Source organism: Opisthocomus hoazin, chromosome 6, assembly GCF_030867145.1.
Source record: "Opisthocomus hoazin isolate bOpiHoa1 chromosome 6, bOpiHoa1.hap1, whole genome shotgun sequence".
Taxonomy (NCBI): domain Eukaryota; kingdom Metazoa; phylum Chordata; class Aves; order Opisthocomiformes; family Opisthocomidae; genus Opisthocomus; species Opisthocomus hoazin.
This window is the reverse complement of record NC_134419.1, coordinates 41403418-41423719: the sequence shown is the minus strand read 5'-3', so window position 1 is coordinate 41423719 and position 20302 is coordinate 41403418. Positions and strand designations below refer to the sequence as shown.

General features: G+C 43.3%; 2 protein-coding genes across 7 annotated transcripts in view; one reads left to right on the top strand and one right to left on the bottom strand.

Moving 5' to 3' along the window:
* The window catches only part of DUSP29 (dual specificity phosphatase 29), a 29227-nt gene extending 17810 nt beyond the window's left edge, over window positions 1–11417 (top strand). Inside the window, exons 3-4 of one of the 3 annotated variants that reach the window (XM_075422909.1) lie at window positions 1496–1731; window positions 6757–11417. In XM_075422909.1, coding sequence (XP_075279024.1) covers window positions 1496–1731; window positions 6757–7004 — 484 coding nt within the window. In that variant the 3' untranslated portion in view covers window positions 7005–11417. The remainder of the gene's footprint in view (window positions 1–1495; window positions 1732–6756) is intronic. The other 2 variants (XM_009941545.2, XM_075422910.1) reach the window with 2 other exon arrangements.
* Window positions 11418–12426: 1009 nt separating this feature from the next.
* KAT6B (lysine acetyltransferase 6B) overlaps window positions 12427–20302 on the bottom strand; it is a 124282-nt gene continuing 116406 nt past the window's right edge. For 2 of the 4 annotated variants that reach the window (XM_075422904.1, XM_075422905.1), the window contains exons 15-17: window positions 20008–20274; window positions 18465–18774; window positions 12427–16567 (exon numbers count right to left, since the gene is read on the bottom strand). In XM_075422904.1, coding sequence (XP_075279019.1) covers window positions 14082–16567; window positions 18465–18774; window positions 20008–20274 — 3063 coding nt within the window. In that variant the 3' untranslated portion in view covers window positions 12427–14081. The remainder of the gene's footprint in view (window positions 16568–18464; window positions 18775–20007; window positions 20275–20302) is intronic. The other 2 variants (XM_075422906.1, XM_075422908.1) reach the window with 1 other exon arrangement.

Below are 20302 nucleotides of genomic sequence, written 5' to 3'. Positions count from 1 at the left end.
TCCTCCAGAGTCTACTTAGCTTAGGTAGGCATCACCACACTAACTGGAGTTCTTATTTATGTTTTAAACCATTGCACAGGGAACTTCAGACATTATTTCATGGCAAAAACGCCTGCTGAGTCAGACATTATCATTCCAGTCCAGAAAGGAATTTCTGCAGCGAGAAAGATCTACTCAGAACAGCCAAATATCATCAGCTTAATGTAAGTAAGAGCAAGCATAGGTATCAGTATCCATATCCCAGTTAAATGCTCTAATCACTAGGTTCCTTACTCCTTGAAGCAGGATTGTGACTTTGCCAGAGGCTGTGAAGTTGGAGTTGACTTCAAGCTACTCTGAGCTGTCACCACTAGAATTATGAAACACAACAGGTAGCCCACCACCGCATCCTGTGTGACAGCCGCTGCATTTACACGCTGAAATGGTCAGGAAACATTCCCGGGGAGAGGTACTTTCAGTTGAAAAAAGCTGTTTCACATCATGCACTAATTCATTTATGACAGCAGCAGTTATGTGAAAATATATTAACAGAATAAAGCCCATGCAATTTTTTGTACAAAGCTCAGTAATCTTCCTAGGCACAAATGAAACCTGACTGCTTTTCCAGAACAAAACTTTCAAAAATTAAAAGCTTTCTGTAATGGAACAAGAAAGTTTTTACACGCCTGTCCACAAACTCTACACTTTCTGAGGAATTTCAGGCTGCCGAGAGTGGGTATTGGGCACACAGAAATCTAGGATTTCCTCTCCTATCTGACTTCCCTCATCCAAGGGAAGAGAGGCCAAAAATAAATCAGGATATTAGACAAAATATACGGCTTTTAGCTTTCACTGAAGGCTAATACCCAGTTTCTGTATCTAGTTCTTTTTGCTTAGACCTCTGGTTTAACCAAACATGACAGTAAAAGGAAGTCTGATAGGGAGTTGTTACCACAGAAGGGTGACTTTTTATTTTTATTTTTATTTTTTTTTAATAGAACTGGAGAAAAAACTCTGTAACTTCTTTTAGTTATGAAGAGCTTCTTTTTGAATCCCAGATGATCTTACTGCTCACATACCACTGACTCTTTTATTAGTTCTGCAATATCAATTGATGGGACAGCAGGGGAAAGCAGCATTCATGGGTCCTGTTTCAAGTTCTGCCACTGATTTGCTTTTACGACTTTTAATAATTCATTCTACTTCTTTCTGTATCTCAAGTTTCTTCTTGTACAAGATGGACAGAAGCCAGTAGTGCCTACGTTACAAAGGTACTAGGAAAAGAAATTCATTTTTAAAGTGCTCTAAGGACCTGGGAAAGAGAGTTATGAACTCCAGAAGAACTGATCACTCAATGCCAGTATCTTAAGATCTTTACAATGGTCATTGATGCCTTTTTGAAGCATTATCAGTTTCATTAATATTTAGAACATACCAAATCAGAGATTTGATTTTTTTTTTTTTTCTTTTTTCTGGCTTGCTGGGTGAGTACAAAGCTTCTTCACTTACATGACAGCTCTTCTTTTAACAGGAAAACTGCATTAGATCGCTACAGCCTGGAGAAGGCAGGCTTCACCCACATCCTCAACGCGGCCCACGGTCAGCGGAACGTGGACACAGGACCAGGATATTATCACGACATGACTGTGGAGTACCACGGAGTGGAAGCAGATGATCTCCCCACTTTCAAACTCAGCCAGTTCTTCTATTCAGCTTCTAAATTCATTGATAACGCGCTTCAGGACAAAAGAAGTAAGGAGGGTGCTGAAAACGGTTAAAAACAGTATTTACTCCATCCAATTCTCAGCACAGTTCCACAGCATTCGGCCTTATGGGGATGAAACACGCCCAACGCAGCTTAACAGAGCCTAGAAAGCTAGTAGCAAGGAACTAGTTTGAAAGAAGGTAGCGACGTAACTAGGCCCTTTCTCACTGCAGAGCTAGTACCAGCCCCAAAGCCTGTCACCAAGCACTTCTACCAAAGTCCACATCACATCTCACATTAAGGTCTCCTGTCTGCCACGACGTTTTTTGTTGTCGATTCCTTCCTGAACACACCAAAGACAACTGGACACCGCACAGCTTCCATGAATTAGCTGTCTTTTCCTCCGATTAGTCCGTGTTAAGAAAGGTTTAAGGAATATTGGTAGGGTAGCAGCAGAACACGAGTGCTCTGCAGAGATGCCAGGCTGTCACTCCACAGCTTCGTGCTCTGCAGCACTAGATTCACTTCACAAACAGAAAAACCACGTTCCTACCTGGCCATCGGACCTACCCCAAGCGATAATACATTTCTCTCTCTGCCATCTTCCAAGCAGCAGGGGACTGAAACAACTGACATCAGGGACGTAGAAACATTTTGCTAAAGCCTTTGTAATTTCTCAGCTTGATTACTACAATTCATTACTTGCTGACCTCCAGCTTTCTGATAAAGAAAGCTGTACCCTGATGTGAAGTGCTACAGCCTAAGGCCTCATGCTGCCTTTCAATATTACTCCTACTCCCTTCCCCCCCCCCACTTTTAACGTCACTACAGGATATTTTACCAGAAACCAGCTGAGAAACATAAGACTTTGCTGCTGACCTACAAAGACCTTGCTATCAGAGGGTCACATATCAAGTTCCTAGCCTCATGTCAGTTTCTGTTCCTGGCTGTTTAGCTCAGTTGTAGCCAGCCACTACCTGGCTTGCCCCCAAAAGCCAGCCAGGTCTTTACAATTTTACCCTTTCAACAAGTACAGTCTACAGCAACAGTCCCTCTCCTTGTTCAGGAGAAAGTCTTGAAAGCAGTTCCGTTTAAAAAAAAAAAAAAAAAAAAAAAAAAATCAAAGTCCTAATAGCAAGAGAAACTGCTTCAGAAGCTTACTTGCTTGTGAAGAAAGGGACCTGGCATTTCAAACGGTACGTCCGCAGCACTGCCTTCGGGAAGGAGCGGGTAACTAACCCGTGCCATGGCTGGAGGCCAGAGCTCAGCATCAGACTGGAGCAGCTGAAATCAGAGATGTAGAATTCCTCACTCCCACCACCCTCCTGCTCCTGCAAGACCTTTGTCTGCTGCACCGAGGTGAAGAAACAAGCACCAGGGAAGCAGCAAAGGCTAGAAAAAACGCCTGCATCCCAGTAAACGCTGGGGCAGAGAAGGATGGGACAGGGGGGAGTATTCACCTTTTTGTTTCAAAGCCACATCAAAGTCCAGGAGGTTCTGAGATGGTATCCAGCACCAGTCCAGCACTGAAGCACGAGACCAAATCAAGGAGTGACTGGATGAACTTCTACAAAACAAAGAAAATCTGCGCTTCAGTAGATACTCCTAATTGCCATCGTTTCTGTAGCTGTGCACTGCCTGCCACGTTCACGTGGTTTTTAAACAAGATAGCTAGGATCTTATGTGATGGAGAAAAATAAAATAAAGAATTATTGTAATACTCCTGAAGAAAAAGAGCAAGCTCTTAACTTTCGAAAAATACACTAAATACACACCTCCTATCCCAGCCAGAGATGTGCATAAAGGCCCATATGCCCGGCTCATGAAGAGATTGAGGCTGAATGCGTGACAACAGCTTTCCAACACACATTTACAGAGCAGCAGAATGACACCAGAAGCTGGACTGAAGAGTAGACTGACATCTCCTACACTCACCGGAGGAAAGATCAGAGGCAAGCAACCAGTGCTCTCCTCCAACAACAGACACTCATCCTTTGTGAGTGCACACGTAGTGTGGGAAGGTGCTGTGTATTTCAAGTGCCTGCCAACGAAAGGACTGTTTGAGCGCACCTTCCCGACTGACAGATGGCATCCAGATTCCTAAACAGGAGTTTATAGTAACCAAGTACCCATCTCCAGTGGTTATAACACGGCACTTCAGTATACGGTGCTAAATACTTCCCATCAGTAACACCATCAATACTCATTTGCTACTTTGCATTAGACTTGAGCAAATGCAAAGAGAGGGAAAAGGAAAAAAAGTTTTTACTTTTACTTTCGTGACCAGAACGTAGGTATTCATGAGTTTGCTTCGGCTGTACCGCACTGTCTGGGGTGCGACCTTCAGCCAGTCAAGTGACCGAGTTCATTGAATACGCGTCTTCACACAGCGCTTTTTGCTGGGGAGCTGCTCCGTAGTCGATGTTGTTGAAATCACCTGTCACGCGGATGAAGAAGCCTCTCTCTCTCCGCAACAGGCCAGGCAGCTCGGCAATTCGGATGCTGTCAAAACGCAGTAATTCTGACTTAACCTTCAAAATCCTTGCGATGGTGAAGAAACTCTCTGATCAGAGCGGTATTAGCAGACTTTGAGCATGGGCAGATGTATTTAAGAACAGTGAAAGCAGCTCAGTTACAATCGTAAGTTCTGGAGGCAAACTCGAACTGTTCACAATTCCGTATGCTACCATTCAGCTGGGCGTAAAGATTTCCCAAAACATGCCATTCAGACCATAGGACAGCTTAAAATTTATACCAGCGAGACTTGATTAACCCAAAAGACACTCTTTCAAGAGGTTTTTAAATTCCCTTCTATGCTACAGATTTACTACTCGTTCCCTTGGTGTCTTAGTTCCTCAGAATATAGAGGGGAACAGCGTTTTATTTTCATGTGCAGATGTCATGGGGAAAAAAAATACACTAAAGACTGAGATGATAAAAGTGATGTGAGAAGAAACATCTGAGACAAAGATCCAAGGCATTTGACCAACTCATCGCTCTGTCTGACTCTGGAAAGGGAGTGCTCCATCTAGACCAATTTTCAAGAAACAGAAGCCCAAGGCAAGGGACCAAAACGGTCTGGGGGCCCGTCGCCACCGGGCAGACCTCTAGCTCTGTGCACCGGTATTTTCTATTCAGCCACACCTTTATGGATGCAAGCGGTCGGGACCAAAGACTGCAAGAGCAGCCCCCCTCCTGGGGGAAGAGGGGTCCGACGGGTCCTTGCATCGGAACTGAAGAGACTACAAAATCGAACAGAGGGGACGCGGCCCTGCGTTCTGCTGTAACAGGCAGTCAGATCTTGAATATCCACATCGGGAAGGACAGACTTCTCCTACAACCAGAAGGCATTTCAGAAAATTGCACAGCCATTTTCTGCCTTTATTAAGGTAATACAAAACTGCACATTTTCTCCTAGATCCCCTGCGTTTGCCACCCACACGAAGCCAAGCCTTCCTTGTCCTATCATGTATTTTATCACCTCCACAGCAACCCATTTACAAGGTGGGAAGCGCTGAAGAGAAGCACGAAGGGCTGAGCAAATGAGAGTTTTCATCCGTTTCAAACATTTGCAGTAATAATAGAAGGGATTATCATTTTCCAGGAGAGGAAGAGACACTTTCTGTTATCAGAGAGACTGGAGTTTTGCCAAGACGCCTCTAAGACTATCTGCTGGGATTAGGACGCAGCCTGTAACCATTAATCCTCCCGCGCTGGCAGTTCTTGACGCAGCCATTGCACGGCAACGCTGCTTCTGCCAAGGCATCCTCTTGTGCCTGGAAGCAAAGGAGTTAATCGGCAGGACTCGTGGCTTTGCACCCAACGCGTCTCACCAAGCATAGCTGACAAAGATAAACTATTATTGGCCCTGATAGGAGTTTTTTTTTTCCTGTGGCAATTCAGCTTAGCAGGGTGTTAGAGAGAGTGCTCCAAATCTGCTGCCTTCAGTTGTTCAGCCCTTTGTGAGATCCCCTCAAGGGCTTCGAATAGTTTCGGAAATCTTTTGAAGTGTTTCAAAACCTGTCAGTCAGACCTGAAGCCGCTCACCGTCCTCTTCCTCCACCTCCCCCAGACACTGCAAACAAGGAAGGAGCCGCTTTGGCTGACATCATCCTTGCTAGCACCTGAAGCCAAGGACTTGCTGCCTCTGGAAGCCCAAAGTTCAACCAAGCAATGTCACAAAGCTAAACCCTGAGGCGTATTTATTCAGAGATGAGAACTATCAGCAGAGACTCTGCACTCATGGCACACAAGACAGGCCACTACTGCACGGAGGTGATCAGATAAAACACAGAGGTGGTGGTGGGAGGAAACGTTACTCTGATTCAACACCACAGGGTAAGGGTGACCAGCCAGAGATTTCTAAAGCAGCTTTTCTACAGTGCAAGAGGTGGTTTCTTTCTATCACCCCGGTTATATGCCTATTAATTCCTCTGGCCCTTCTTATCCTCTGCCCTCAAAAACATCACTAAGCCTTAATAAAGCCTTGTTAGCTGTATTTTACAAATTAAACATTAGGGCTCAAAGCGATGCAATCAGCATCTTGAGGGATGTTATTGTCAGAACCTCAAAAATTAACAAAGTCAGTTAGCTTCTGTGTGTAGCCGGTAGAACGGAGAAAGGCACCTCCGTGCATCCCGTTTATCCTCAGGGGAGGACGGTTCGACAGCGTACCAAACCCTGCACACCCTCGCGCTTTGCTCATTATGTCCAAACACAGAAGCACACACGCTTGCCTGCTTGTGAGGCACGCAAGATTTGGCTGCAGCAGGGCTTTACGTTACTTCACGCAAGGCTGCAGCCCCCAGGCCTTCTCCGCAACCTTTGCTCACAAAGAAATGCAAAGATACCTGGTTTCAGGTTCAACGGGTGATCTCCAATGCAGATGGTGCTCAGTTACTACAGGGAGATTTGCAGCCTCAGTTTCCCCACCTGTAAAAAGACAAGCCTTAGAAAAACGCTGGTGAGGGCAGTCAATCCATAGAACAGCGCAGGGGCACTACAGAAACCTTCATGGTCAAGAAATAAAAATTACCCCGTCTCATCTCTGCGTTGTTTCTCTGTCTCCACAGACAAGGTTCTCGTTCACTGTGCTATGGGGCGCAGCCGGTCAGCCACGCTGGTCTTGGCTTACCTGATGATTTACAAGAACATGACCGTCGTGGATGCCATCGAGCAAGTATCAAGACACCGATGCATCCTGCCGAACCGGGGCTTCTTGAAGCAGCTGAGAGAACTGGACATCATGTTGGCACTGCAGAGGAGGAACAGCAAAAACAGCCTACCACCTGATGACGCCGAGGGCGGCACCACGGTCTAGTGCTGTTCCTGGCAGGGCTGTGCTACTGGAAAAGAAACTCCATAAAAGGAGGGGAGGGGAAGGTGTAGTTAATTAGAGTCACAAGGATCATTTGTTATTTGGAAGGAAAACCAAAGTAATTTCAAATGCTGTCAAGATGAGAAAGGAGGGAAGCCAAATTTAAAACCCGTCTTCTTAGAACGTTCCAGCCTTAGCAGAATTCTTTGTTACATCAACAAATAAATTTTACCCTCTGTAAAAAAAGCTTTTCCAGCACAAAAGCAGGCACAGCTTAAAGAAAACCCTTTTCTAACCGAGCACCCCCAAAATCCTGATCCTAACCTAAGCATACAGCCTTTAAAAGAGCGGAGCTGGGCATTCCTGATGAAATTCTGCAGGAAGAACACCAAGATGGTAGCAGCCCAGGTGAACTGGTTAGTCCCAGAATCCTGAAGGATTCTGCAGGAGTTGGCATTTCTGTGCTGTCTCCTGGCATCTCCAGTTCTTCCACAGTAATAAACACAGCACAGCGCTTAGTGAGCCTCCTGATGAGGACCAACCTCCCAGCCTTCACAGCGGACTTTGCAGCAGACCGTGCAAACCAGACACAAAGCAAGAGCCTCGAGAAGGTCAGGTCCACAAGCAGATATACCAGACAATTCAAACAGATATGTACATACGACATCGCAGCAGTCTCAGTTTCAAGCTGGTTTTTCTAAATGCTTCATTCATGAGTTTTAAGAGGTCCTATACGTGCAGCATCCAAGCCGATTTACCAGTCCACAAAAACACCCTGAGAAAATTATGTGTCATGACTTGTTTTCCTGCACTTGGAAAAACTAACAGCTAGAACAATAAATAAACAGGATGTCCTTTACATTCCTAAGAGGAAGGCCAGCACTGAGCTTGTGCAGTCCTAATAACCCCCCAGATAATCATGGATTGTAACGAGTTCTAATGAGATTTCAGTTTTGCTTAAAAAGGTAGGAGAACAGGTGAAGCCTTTAGAAACAAAATCTCAGTGACATGACTGACGGGGAGAAAGCTGCTGCTGTGCTTCCAGACACCACTGCTCACATTTACCAAATGTTTGCTCCCGTCTCAGCTTCAGTCACCTTCATACCTTGTTGTGCTGCAATGCAGTTGCTATTAATGGCATTTGTTGACAGAAGTCGCCCAAATACACAAATGGGGACACCGGATCTACTTTTCTGCCAAAACTTCTTCAACTTGGTCTACTGGATAGAAATTACCAGTAACTGTGTTTTGACACGATGAGAGTTTCACCACCTCAGCAGTATTTGATATTCTTCAAACATACTGTAGGGAAGGATGACAATTAAGCCACGTTTACCTTTTTTATATCTGCAAAAAGGTCATCACCCCCCCCACCCCCGCCCCAGAATTTTGCCTAATTCAGTGTACAAGCTAAGAGCTATTTACTGCCTCAGTGCTCGAGAGGAACAACCCAGCCAGCATCTCCAGGCAGACTTCTCTTGGTCTTTACCAGCTGAGAAAGGCTTTGTAACTTTGGTGTAGTATGGACTGTAGCAGCCTTGGATAGTTTAGAAACAAGAACACAAGGCAGAAAGGTGCCAGAGAACTGCGAGTATATGCTACAAACCAAACAGAGTTGAGCACAACTTTAAACCATTTTTTGTAGACGTTAATGGCTCGTTGCAGGCTTAGCATCTCCAGCATGAAGGGTTTTCTATTCCTTCACTTCCTTTTGGAGCTCAAAACCCAGTAGATCATTCCTCTCCAAAGAGCAGCTGTAGCCAACGCTGCAGGCACGCATAACATAATGCTTTTGACTTATCATTTGTATTTATCTGTATAATAAATACCTTATCTTCAAGTTCTCAGACACAGCAGAACACAATAAACACAATTAGACCACTGCTAAAAAACAAATCAGACATCACCATGTGAGCAATATTCATGACAGAGCTACACAAATGCTGGGACTTGCAGCAAATTAAATAGCCCTACACCCGGATTCAGTAAAAAAAGCCACAGAAAACGCCACAGATGAAAGGAAACTCAAAGGAAGCCATCTGACACTTCAAAAATAAATGAGCAGTCACAATGCGAGTTTAAAAAGTCACAAAAATTCTTGGAAGGGGTCCCTCAACCCTTTCCATCTCCTTCCACAGACCTTCAAACGCCCCTTTTCAGGGCAGCTTACTGCCATTTAATTCACAGCGTAGACACTCAGCAGCCGGGCCAGCCTCGTGCCCAACAAACCCGCCTTTCCCACTCACTGACCCTAATGGAGCGAGAGGAACTGCCTCACCTCTCTAGCAGCAGCCTGTTTCTCGGCATCAGCCTTACAGACGGGAATTCTGCACCAAATGAGGTACCAAAATACGACCAGTACCTGCCAGGATTTCCCTCAGTCAGGTTACAGGTTGTTTTCTTTCTTGTATCCTGCATGGTAGCTTGATGACTGCTGTAACGGGAAGAGGATTTGCAGCTGATTTACAAGCAGAATTGTATTCGAACAAGGTTTTCTGAGGCCTGGAGATCGCTATTTCTTTTGCAGTCTGATACTTGCGCAAAAGACACAGCAAAAACTTGAATTTCCATAGGCCCACCTGCTTTTGGTGGAGACTGACAGAGCTTTCAAACAGCAGCCTCTCAACTACTGATAGGAAGCAAAAGTCTAGAACTCTTAGGTGGTTCCGTCTCCTTGTGTCCTGCATAACAGATCAGGAAATTGGCACGTGGCAACCCTGACACCGTGACTGAAGAACGCACTGACAATTTCCAAAGGACAGGATTCCAAGCTACTCACAAGCTAGGAGCTGGTATTCTAGGATGGAGATGAAAAATAGCACAAAAACGATTTCTTAAGAAGTAAATCAAGAGAACCTCATATTCCCGTGTTCCTACACATACTACTTGAAGGCCTTAAGTATAGCTTAATTAAGCTTATTTATTCTTACTCAGTAGATGGGGGGGAAAAAAGTACCAAGATTTTGAATTACTCAACTACAATTATGATAGAGCCGAAACTGTAATGCTGCCTTTTGTCTTCTTACAAACACCCTCCCTACTCCACAAAGCTCAAAATCACAACTTCTGAGCAACGCATCCCTCAGAGCTTCGCTATGGAAGAGCTGACCTATACGACTCCACAGGTCATCTACAACGCTGGAAATACGTAGTATTAAAAGGGAAGGGAAGAGGAAGAAAAAGAGAGTCCTAGTTCTTTACTATGCTGGTCGGTCTGCTTGCTGCGAAAGGTGTCAGTCTCCAGAGACCAGGCTGGGTTAGGATCACCCTCCGCACACAGGTAATCGCCAGGCTCATTCTCTCCGCTTACCACACCATATATAAACAGAGTTTGTTTCCATCAGCTAGTCTGCCCGATGGACAAATTAAGCAGCTTATAAAACTGAAACACAGAAGACAGTGACCTAACATAGAAGTTTCATACAAGTCCTCTGTTTCTGCCTGTACCACACGGCTTCTTACAAAGTCAGTAAAAAACCGGTTGTATTTTGCCCGCTGGTAGGAGATCAGGCAGCCAGCGTGCAACAGCTCTTGCTATTCCTGTCTCTGCTCAGGGGCGAGCCTGCAGCTCTCAGGAGCACCGTCATCCAGCAGCTTCCAGAAGCAGGTTCTGCTCCAAAGCCCTTCCCCACAACCAACTCTTCCCTGAAGCACTCTGCTGGTACAGCTACGCCAGTTAAGCAATTCTGAAGCAGACATATTACTTCTTTACTTCCCAGTTTTTTCCCCTACCATTGTCCCAGAATCCACTACACTAAATCAGAATTAAGCAGAAGTTCTGGAACACGCAGCTTCCACAAAGCAGGCAACCCTTGCAAGTTGTTAACTAGGTGACTGCCACGCGTTAGCAGCACCGACTTCACCTCCGAGGCAGGTCTGCAAGCAGTGGCCGTGCAGGAGGCAAGTTTACTTCCTTGGCGCGCATCACTAGCGGTATGAAGTACCCCACCTGCCAAACCACAGACTAAGGTTGCATGGGCGGGGAAACCTCCTGCATTTCACAAAAATCATCTATCTCATCGCTGAAGAACTCTCTTGAGACACTAAAAGAGAGCTAATTCTCAGGGGGGATGGTGCTAGAGCAGAGTCAAGTCTGACACTGTGGTGGGCACGCAACGCAGAGAACACACAGCTGCGTGGTCACCACGGGAAAAGGTGTAGGAGAGCCGCCTGTCCTTCTGAAAGGAATGCAGTTCTGAAATAAAAAAATCATAATATTGGGAACTTGCCTGCTGTGCACACACAGTACATCATTTTCCACCCAAGTTTTAATCCACGTCACAAATACAGAATTTTAGCAATATGCTGGAGTCAGGATGCTCTGTTGCAGGGTAGGACACGCTGAAAAGGTGAGAAGTTCTGATGTGCCTGCATGTTACAGGCTTGGAAACCTGGAACTAAACAGCAGTGGGCAAGGACCCAGATGCTTGTTTCACTTGCTGTAAAAACATACAAATGAACATCACGGAACATAGTGCGACTGTGAGATGCAGCTGTTATTCAACAAAGACACAAGGTTGTAGCTATAGACAGTTGAAGGCTGTACATAACTGTGTTGAGTTCATCTTTCCCTTTCCTAAGCACAAAAAAGGTGACAGTGACTTTGAAGACACACATAAGGTTTAAGTACTATGAATACTCTCTGCCTTCAAACTTGACAGTGTAAGTGCATGAACAAAGCTCTTCGTTGTATTGTGCTCTGCTTATCAAGCATTCCGACCTCCTCAAACACCAATTACTGCAAATTACCATTTGACCAGCAATTTTAGCTCCCATTCAGATCCACTGCTTTAGACTGCTGACCCATCATATCAAAATGGAACAGGTTACGCACGCGAATCTGTAGTATCAATTGCTTCATTTAGCAACATCACACACTTTAAGCGTTTTTTTTAAAGAAATACACATTTCTGACTTGTGAGCACGTCAAATATCACCTATAAAGCTGTTTTATATACCGACATGGGGACACAGTTTTCAGTGAAGATGAGCAATCCTTTCACCTTAGCTAGCCACCCTCCCGCAGGGTCAGTGGGCTAGAGGGGGGACTCGGGGGCAACATTCACATCAGAAGCGTTTTGAAAAATTCTTACAAGGCTTCCTCCTTGTGCAGATTCACACGCACCCAGTTTAAACTCGGTCCACTCACGGGCTCCATGCACAGACCGCCGCCTTGATTTTTACAGACCTTCTCTTCCTAGATCAGAAGTGTTCCTGTATACGTGCATGCGTTTGTGTGCGCGCATCTACACAGAACTCAAAGGTGCTACACAAGACTTGCATCACCTTGTAAGCCAGCAATAACATCAAAGGAAGAGATTACAATTCTACCATTAAGATACAGCTCAAATACCATGTCTGTTACTATCACATGCCCTTTAACATACATATTCACACTTTCTATAGGAAAGACGTTTCATACATTAAATATTGACAACCTTGTAATGTATTAAATACATATTTATTCAATATTTTATTAAGATTATTAAAAAAAATAATCTTAGATACTCTTTATTTTCACAAGGTGTATGCAATTATGATGAGTAACCTACACTTAGGCTCTAACAGCCTAATCCAAACCCCATCAGCTTGAATGGGCTTTAGATCAAGCGTGAGAGAGCACTTTAACAAACACTGTTTCAGGAGGTAATTCCCATGCAACATCAAACTATGACAAGACACAAGAGGCTAAAAATGGCTCATCATAATTTATTTTATGTTAAAATGTACAGCTTGGGGGGGGAGTGTTTTTTGCAGTTTTTATTTTTGTTTCTTGGGTTGGTTTTTGTGTGTTTTTTTCTTTTTTTTTAAGTGACTGACTAAAAAGATAACAGATAAATACAAGAGTGTCACTGGGTCCTATTTTTACATGTATCAAGCCTCTTCTGTTCGGCCCTTACAGTCACTCTGTACAGGTACAAAGGCTACAAAAAAGGAAGCAATATAAACAGACACAAATAACTTTTGCCTTTTTACATGCGATCTGTAAGCTTAGTTTGAGCTATTCACACGCTACTGCTCTATTTTTTTCCCTTAAAAAATAACTCCAATATTTTATAAAGATAGAAAAATCTACAGATGGAATGAAAATGTAAAGTTAGAGGCATTTCCATAAAATAGCAACTTTACACCAAATTCACTACTTTTTTTTTTAAATCCTGCCAAGTATTTGGACATATATGAAAATGTTTCAAAACTTGACAAATAAACACTGAGATGTTTCAATCGACTAAAAACATAACAGTATTTATAAAACAGAAAGCTGCCTTTTTTCCTACCCCAGCCCCAAAGAAACTGGTCACAAAAATGGAAAAGAGTCTCAACTTTACACTAAACATACAGCAATAAAACCCTTTGAACTAACCAAAATGTGAATAGCTTTCGCAGCTTTTTTTATTATTTTTTACAAGTTTTATAATTAACAAAAATATAGTTCTGTTTTTTTTACCCCTCAAACTAGGGTAACCTAATCAAGGCAAAAAAATTAAGAAATGGCTTACTGTTAAGCACAACACTTGTACAGTACTACAAAATGCACTGTCACTAACAAAGACATTAGCGGCATGCGGAAGTGTCACCTTCAGAAACAAAATAATACAATAAAAGAACTGCTAAAAGGCATTTACATGTGGGAAAGGAGAGAGAGAAAGCTCACGATCCGGTACTGTCTGATAGTTTTGGAGTCTATTTATCCACATTTTTAATGGGAGCAGGCACATAAAATGGCTCTGAACCATCAGCTGCTGTGTAATTGCAGTTCATAGAAAGAGTTCTTCCTTTCCAGAGAACTTCAAGCTCAATGAAACAAAGAAAAAATGGAAAACCACCTAATTCCCCCCAAAGAAAAGAGAAGTTAAACCCCAAAAATTTAAAAAAAAAAAAAGGAAACAAAACCCAAAACAAGAAATAAAAAAAAAAGAAAAACTTGTATAAGGCTTTCTGCTGCATACAGCTTTTACATGGTGCCAACAAACGTTTTTGCATTCACACCAATTGCTGGTTTTGAAATCGTACTCTCCAAAAGATATTTGTGCAGATCAATCTGATAGGCCAGGTCGGCAGCCTGTCCCTCCGAAGGGCCTACCTTCTCATGTAGGAGCCGTTCAGAGACTGTTTGGACATGCCCGTGTTCATGTAGCCATGATGCCCCGCAGGCGTGTACATCATGTTACTGTGGGGTGCTGTCTGCATTGGCTGCTGTGCATATGGCTGAGTTCCCATCATCCCCATCTGCATCTGCATGGGGTACTGGGGCGTTTGATTCATATACCCATGATTGCTGTGGTAGCCACTGTTCATCATCGGCTGGGACATACTATAGCCGTTCATGGCGTTAAGGGTGTTCATATTCATGTTCACTGAATTGACATTATAAGCTGGGGCTGGCATCAAATTTACACTCATGTTCATACCACGCTGCATGGTTAAGGTCCGCGCGGGCCCTTGCATGGCCACAGTCTGTGAAGCACGCCCGTAAATCTGCGGCTGATGGGCTGCAGCAGCCGGCGGCAGAGGCGTGGATTTGGTTCGTACAGAAACATGACCTTTGCTGGCCATCTGAGTCTGCAGTCTTTGGGAATGGGATATTCCAATGTTCGACGAAGCCATGTTACGCTGCAAAAGGGGAGGTGGCAAATTCATGGGAGGAGGAGTAAGGTTGGGGGGAGGGGTCATGGTGGCCTGTGCTTGGGGTCCTCCAGGAACAGCGTGTGGAGACTGAGAAAGCTGGACGAGCCCTGTATTACTTAAAGGGGTGGACAAAGAGGCACTGTTTGCATAGGAAGTTACAGCAGCTGAATGGCTGTAAGGCAAAGAATGATCCATAAGCGTGTTAGTTAACTGCTGCAGTTTGGCAAGGCTGAAGGTGGCAGACGGCTGCGAGTAATGGCCCGCTCCAAATTCGCTCTGCCCCATTCTTTCGTATAATCCAATGTTGGCGTTGCCAGATTCAGGGATTTCGGTTAACTGCATAGGTGGTGTAAAATTAGCGGCCATGCTGCACTGGGATAACTGCTGGTTGCTGCTCGGAGGCCTTTCGACAACACAACCTTGGGGAGATTTTACGTTGCAAGTGGGAGGAGAGTTGATGTTTGTTTGTTGCATCATACTGCAGCTTCCATTCATGTTCGACATCTGCTGCGTCACTGCACAGCTACTCTGCGTTAGGTTACTAGACGTAAGGCTACTGTACGAGCAACTGTTTTGAGAAGAGTTGTTTCCACAGATACTACTACCCATTGTAGAATCGTAACTGCTGGGGTTTTCATAGTTTTCTGTTGTGCTCTCAATGCTCCCTAGGTCACTAAACCCACTATCCACAACTTGTTGCGAATGGTCAGAAACCGAGGGAACGTCCATCATGGGGCTGGTCTCCATGTTCTGTAGAGATGGCACAGAAATGGCACTTTGATCTGGGCTGATCTGAGCATAGCTGTTCTCTAAAGCAGCAACGTTTGGACTATTGACAGAGCGCACTGACTGGCTGGGATGAGAGTGCACAGATGAAACCGGGCTACTGTGGTCAGACTGCTGACAATCATCCAGTGTGGTCATCTGGGGACTTTGGTCATTATGGGCATAGTTTTGCAAACTTCTACAGGCCTCCTGAGTCTCTGCACAGTCCTGAAACGTATCTTCATGTTCACTTGCTTCTTGGGTCAGCGACTGTACTGCTTGAACTGTCTCTGAATCTATCTCCATGGTCTCCGTACTCTCTCCCTTGAAATCGGAATGTAAGTCTTCACCAGCTTTTTGGTCCTGGTTGTTAGCTGTATGGTCATCATCAGATTCAGGCACCGGGTCTGAATCTGTACCAAGTTCTTTCTGGTCACTGTCACACTCATCAGCTGCCAGGTCAACTCCACAAGCCATTAAGCCCTCTTGATTTGAATTACCAGTGTGAACATTTGCGTCTAAAAAAGATTGCTGTGTTTCCAGTATTTCTTTGAAAGCTTCACCAGGCAAGTCCTCTTTCTCCACTTCTGTTGAACCCATGTGGCTATCGTCTTCATCATCTGCATCATGATCCTCATTGTGAGAAGGTTCTTCGTCATCATCCTCCTCCTCCTCCTGATCGTCCAAATGCACCGACTCCTCTTTTTGCAGAAACACCTCTTCTGCTTTGTCTTTTTCCTGATCTTTCGAATCAATTCCACCTTCTTCTACACTCCTTTCTTCTTCCCCAGCTTTCATCGTATCGTTTTCTTGTTTTTCAAAGGGTTCACTAGGTGGATGCAGTGGTTCAGGTTCCACCTCTTTTACTTCATCATCTGGTGGCGGTAATGCTTCAACAGGCTCTTTAATGGCTTCCTCCGTAACCGCAGAAACTGAGCAGGGCTTGTCTTCGGCTGCTTCCTTTTGTTCCTCCACCAGCACCTGATAGTCAGGCTCCATGGGAGTCTCGGGTGGAGTGTATAAATTAAGCTTAAAGCCAGGTTTTCTTTCTTTGCTTTGCCTCCATTTAGATGGACCGCGCTTAACTCCTTTGGGCCAACCCTGCTTACTCTTTAAAGGTTCAAGATTGTCTTTAGTGCTTTCTTCCAATACAGCTACATCCTCTGCATTATCTTTGGGAGACAATAAACAGAGACAAAAGCAAACTCTTAGCTTGCACAAACTGATCAATATTTTCAAACATAAACCCAAAGTAATTTATAAACTCAAAATGCATTAAGAAACTCTGGAACAAGAGTGCTAAACAGATCTCAGATCACAATAGAACGACATAATATCTACAGCTCACACACACTGACAGACAGATAAAGTTGTTCTTGTTTGGTGGCCTGTTAGCCGTGACCCTCAGAACCACCATTTATACACCAGAAGAATCTCTGAGATTTCAATATCACAAGACACGTAAACTAAAGCGAAAATACCATCAAAATATTTGATCATCAACCTGTGTTTTTAGAACAGAGGCATGCCATCACTTTATATAGACAGTGATCTAATACATATTCATCTATTTTCACATTAATAACACGCGAGTCTGGAGCTTCCTGTTTGATCGTTCTGGAGGACAAGCTATACTAAGCACATACTCACGCTTCAGTACCGACACTGAAAAAAAAAAAAAGGTGGTTCATTCCAGTATCTTCTCACTGGCAGCACATGCATGACAAAAGCCAAAAGATAATTTAAATACAGAGTGTGTCAGAGCACTAAATTAATCCGTTGACTATAAAAAAACTACCCAAACACATTCACTCCTCTCCTCTCTCCCCAGATACCACTTGCATATACACCAGAAAAAGGGAGAGTTCTCAGGACATAACAGGCTGCACTTGGGAGTGTCACGGCTTCAGCAATACTCCTTTGCCAACTTCTGCCTCTCGCTGCAGTGTTACAACACTCCTACAGCCAATTAAAGTGATGACGTGGTCCATGGACAAATGCACAGTATTAGTCCAGTTAAAGCACTGCAAACCTGACCACTGGGACACAGCTGGAACACTCTGAATCTGCTACTAGTTTAATTCATTTCTGTTGAGAGGCAGGAAAAAGCAGTAATATTCTAACATAATGTGCACTGGTTTGTACCAGCACCAACGTTTGTAAGCATGGTTGCTCCAGTCGCGCAAAAGCTGTTTCAAATAGAAATCAGTGCATGATCCCTCAACTGAGGATCGCAAAGACTAAACTTCCCATGCAATTATGAAAATGCTAAAGTAGGACCCACTGACTTCTTAAAGCAAATATATAGACCTGAAAATCCAGTCATTCATTCTGGAATTACAACTTATAAGCGTAATTTGAGAGCCAGGAGGTCAAGGGATGAGTATATGTTCACAAGAGCTCATTAGTAGTTTCACTATCCATCCATCTGCGTCTCTGCCAGGAAATCGCCTTGAAATCAAACTAGATAAGCAGCTTTGAAAGAACACAGTTAAAACTATCCCCTCTTTTTTGTGGGGAAAAAAATAGGGACCCTAGTGAAGCGGACACATTGTGCCCCAGAAAAAAGAAACATTTCGTTGCAATAGCAACAGTGTTGAATAGGAAGATATTCATGTGAATTAAATCTTACTTTTTGCTTGTATCCTCTACCTAGGATACATAAACAATATTAGACAATATTCCAGTGATATCCCTGCTCCGTTGCAGGGACATAAAAGTTGGTTTTGGCAACATAACAAGGACTGCAGTGCTTCATACTGGAAAAAATGTGTCTTCTGAACACAGAAAACAGATTATAACATTAACAGGTCAGGAGTAACAAAAAAAAGTAAAAACAATAGAAACAAAACAAAAAAAGTCTGAAGCCACCACTGAACTCTAATCAACTATCTAAGACTAATGGCTCCAGTAGCATCCCTAAGCAGAAAGCATTATTAAGACTGTAAGACCAAAATGGTTAAAGATATCTGGTTAAAAATTTCCAGATTTATGACAAAAATAAGCATTTCCTTTGAAGGCCACTCGACAAACTAATTTTGTGCAGATACAAGAACACCTTCAGCTTACTTGTACAATTGTCATCACTCCTGTAACAATGAATATCTTTCTCCTCCTTGTTCTGCTCCTCCTCCTCCTCCTTCTCCTGTTTCTGCTGCCCAGGTTGATACTCAAAAGCTTTTCTAATCACAGGCTTCGAGTCGTCATCTTCACCATCCATCTCACAGGTAGGTTCCAGCTGCGGCATGGGGCGCTCTTCATCCGAGTTATCAAACGGCTCATTCAACACCTCTGTTGTTTCAGAAATTGTCTCTGTTGTAACACTGCTATTAATCCTTCTGCGCTTACGGCCCCTTTTCTTTTTCAGTATGAAAGGTCTCTGAAAAACAATTCCACAAATATAACTCTTCCTACAGTCCTGTTTGTTAGCTGACTCTGGACACAAATAACTTCTTGTAAAGTGAGCTCTCAATAATCTAGCTACTCGTTCAAAAAATACCTTACGTTGCATCAAACAAACGTAGACAGAACCTAAAAGTAAAATGGCTAAACAGTTACAATAGGTATGTATCTATATAAGCACACAAATCTGTGGGTGAAAATTAAGACTAGAATTTTCTTCATATTCTAGTGGCTTTTACCTTCTTCTGCCAAACAATATTCCTAGCAATATTACATAAATTGTACTTACACATTTTTCCTCTGCAGATTTATAATTCCCCAACCACCTTCACAAGCATCAAAGTTTATTCTTCTACATTTCTGGTTTCTGATATTTTAGAAATAAGTACAGCTATAGAAAAAAACAGCAAAGGAAGCGCACCTCAAGCTTCACACAGGTCTCAACAATACACTAAAAGAATCCTACAGTTGGCTAATATAAAGAAAAAACACTGTTAAACAGTTTATATTTCTATTATTATGTTTTCTCACAGATTTAGAGTTACTTCTAAGTCTGCTCATCTAAAGTATAAACAAAGGGACATTCCAGCTCCCTAATTCTCACCAGACACACCAAAATACACAGGCTGAGGTGAGTGCTTTCAAATTTTGGGATCCTCAAGTTTACTAATTTAAACCATTCAAATAGTTGATATTTCAACAAAATTAAGAATTATGTAAACACTGCAGTAACCAGAAATTAACAATTAAAGCTCTTGGAAATTAGAAAAATAAGGGTAAAACCCCCCTTTTGTTTTAACAGCATTTGCTTTTGAAAAACAGTCTGTCCCTTTAAGGAGTTCCTATATTAAAAACAACAAAAAGACAAACCCCACAAGCTGGACTCCATCTTAAAATGAAAAAGGGAAAAACCGTTAAAATATTGAACCAATACCAACGCCAAACAGCAGAGGGCAATCACTAGTTTAAAAATTAACAGGAAATTCTGATTTTTGTGTCACTAGTATTTCACAGTTCTGTGAAAAATCCAAAAGATAAAAAAATCCGATGGAGGAGAAAAAACAGGAGTTGTTCAGTGTCCCAAGAAGATAGAAAGGATTAAAACCGCTTAATAAATATTTGTAAAAAAACTAGACTGTTATTCTGATGCTAACAATTTGATTGACATCAGAAATGAATGGCTTTCAAGCAAAGCGCTGAAGTAACACACCTTTCTTTTCATGGCCAGCGACTGTGGCTTTGTCAGCCGGGGAGGCGAACTCTGCTGATTCTCCTCCTCGCCGTCCTCCTCACTGCTCTCCTTCGATTGCTCTGTGGATTGCCCTCGCTCCCCCACCACTGCCACACTTTCTGGAGATCGCAAATATTTATTTTTAGATTGTACTTTTGCAGGTGATTGCCTACTATTAGTTCTGGTGGAGAATATCTCTTGCTCTTCCTTTTCCCAGCAGCTAGCTTGTTCCATCAGACGCTCAGCCTGAAGGGTTGAGGTTAAAATAACAGGT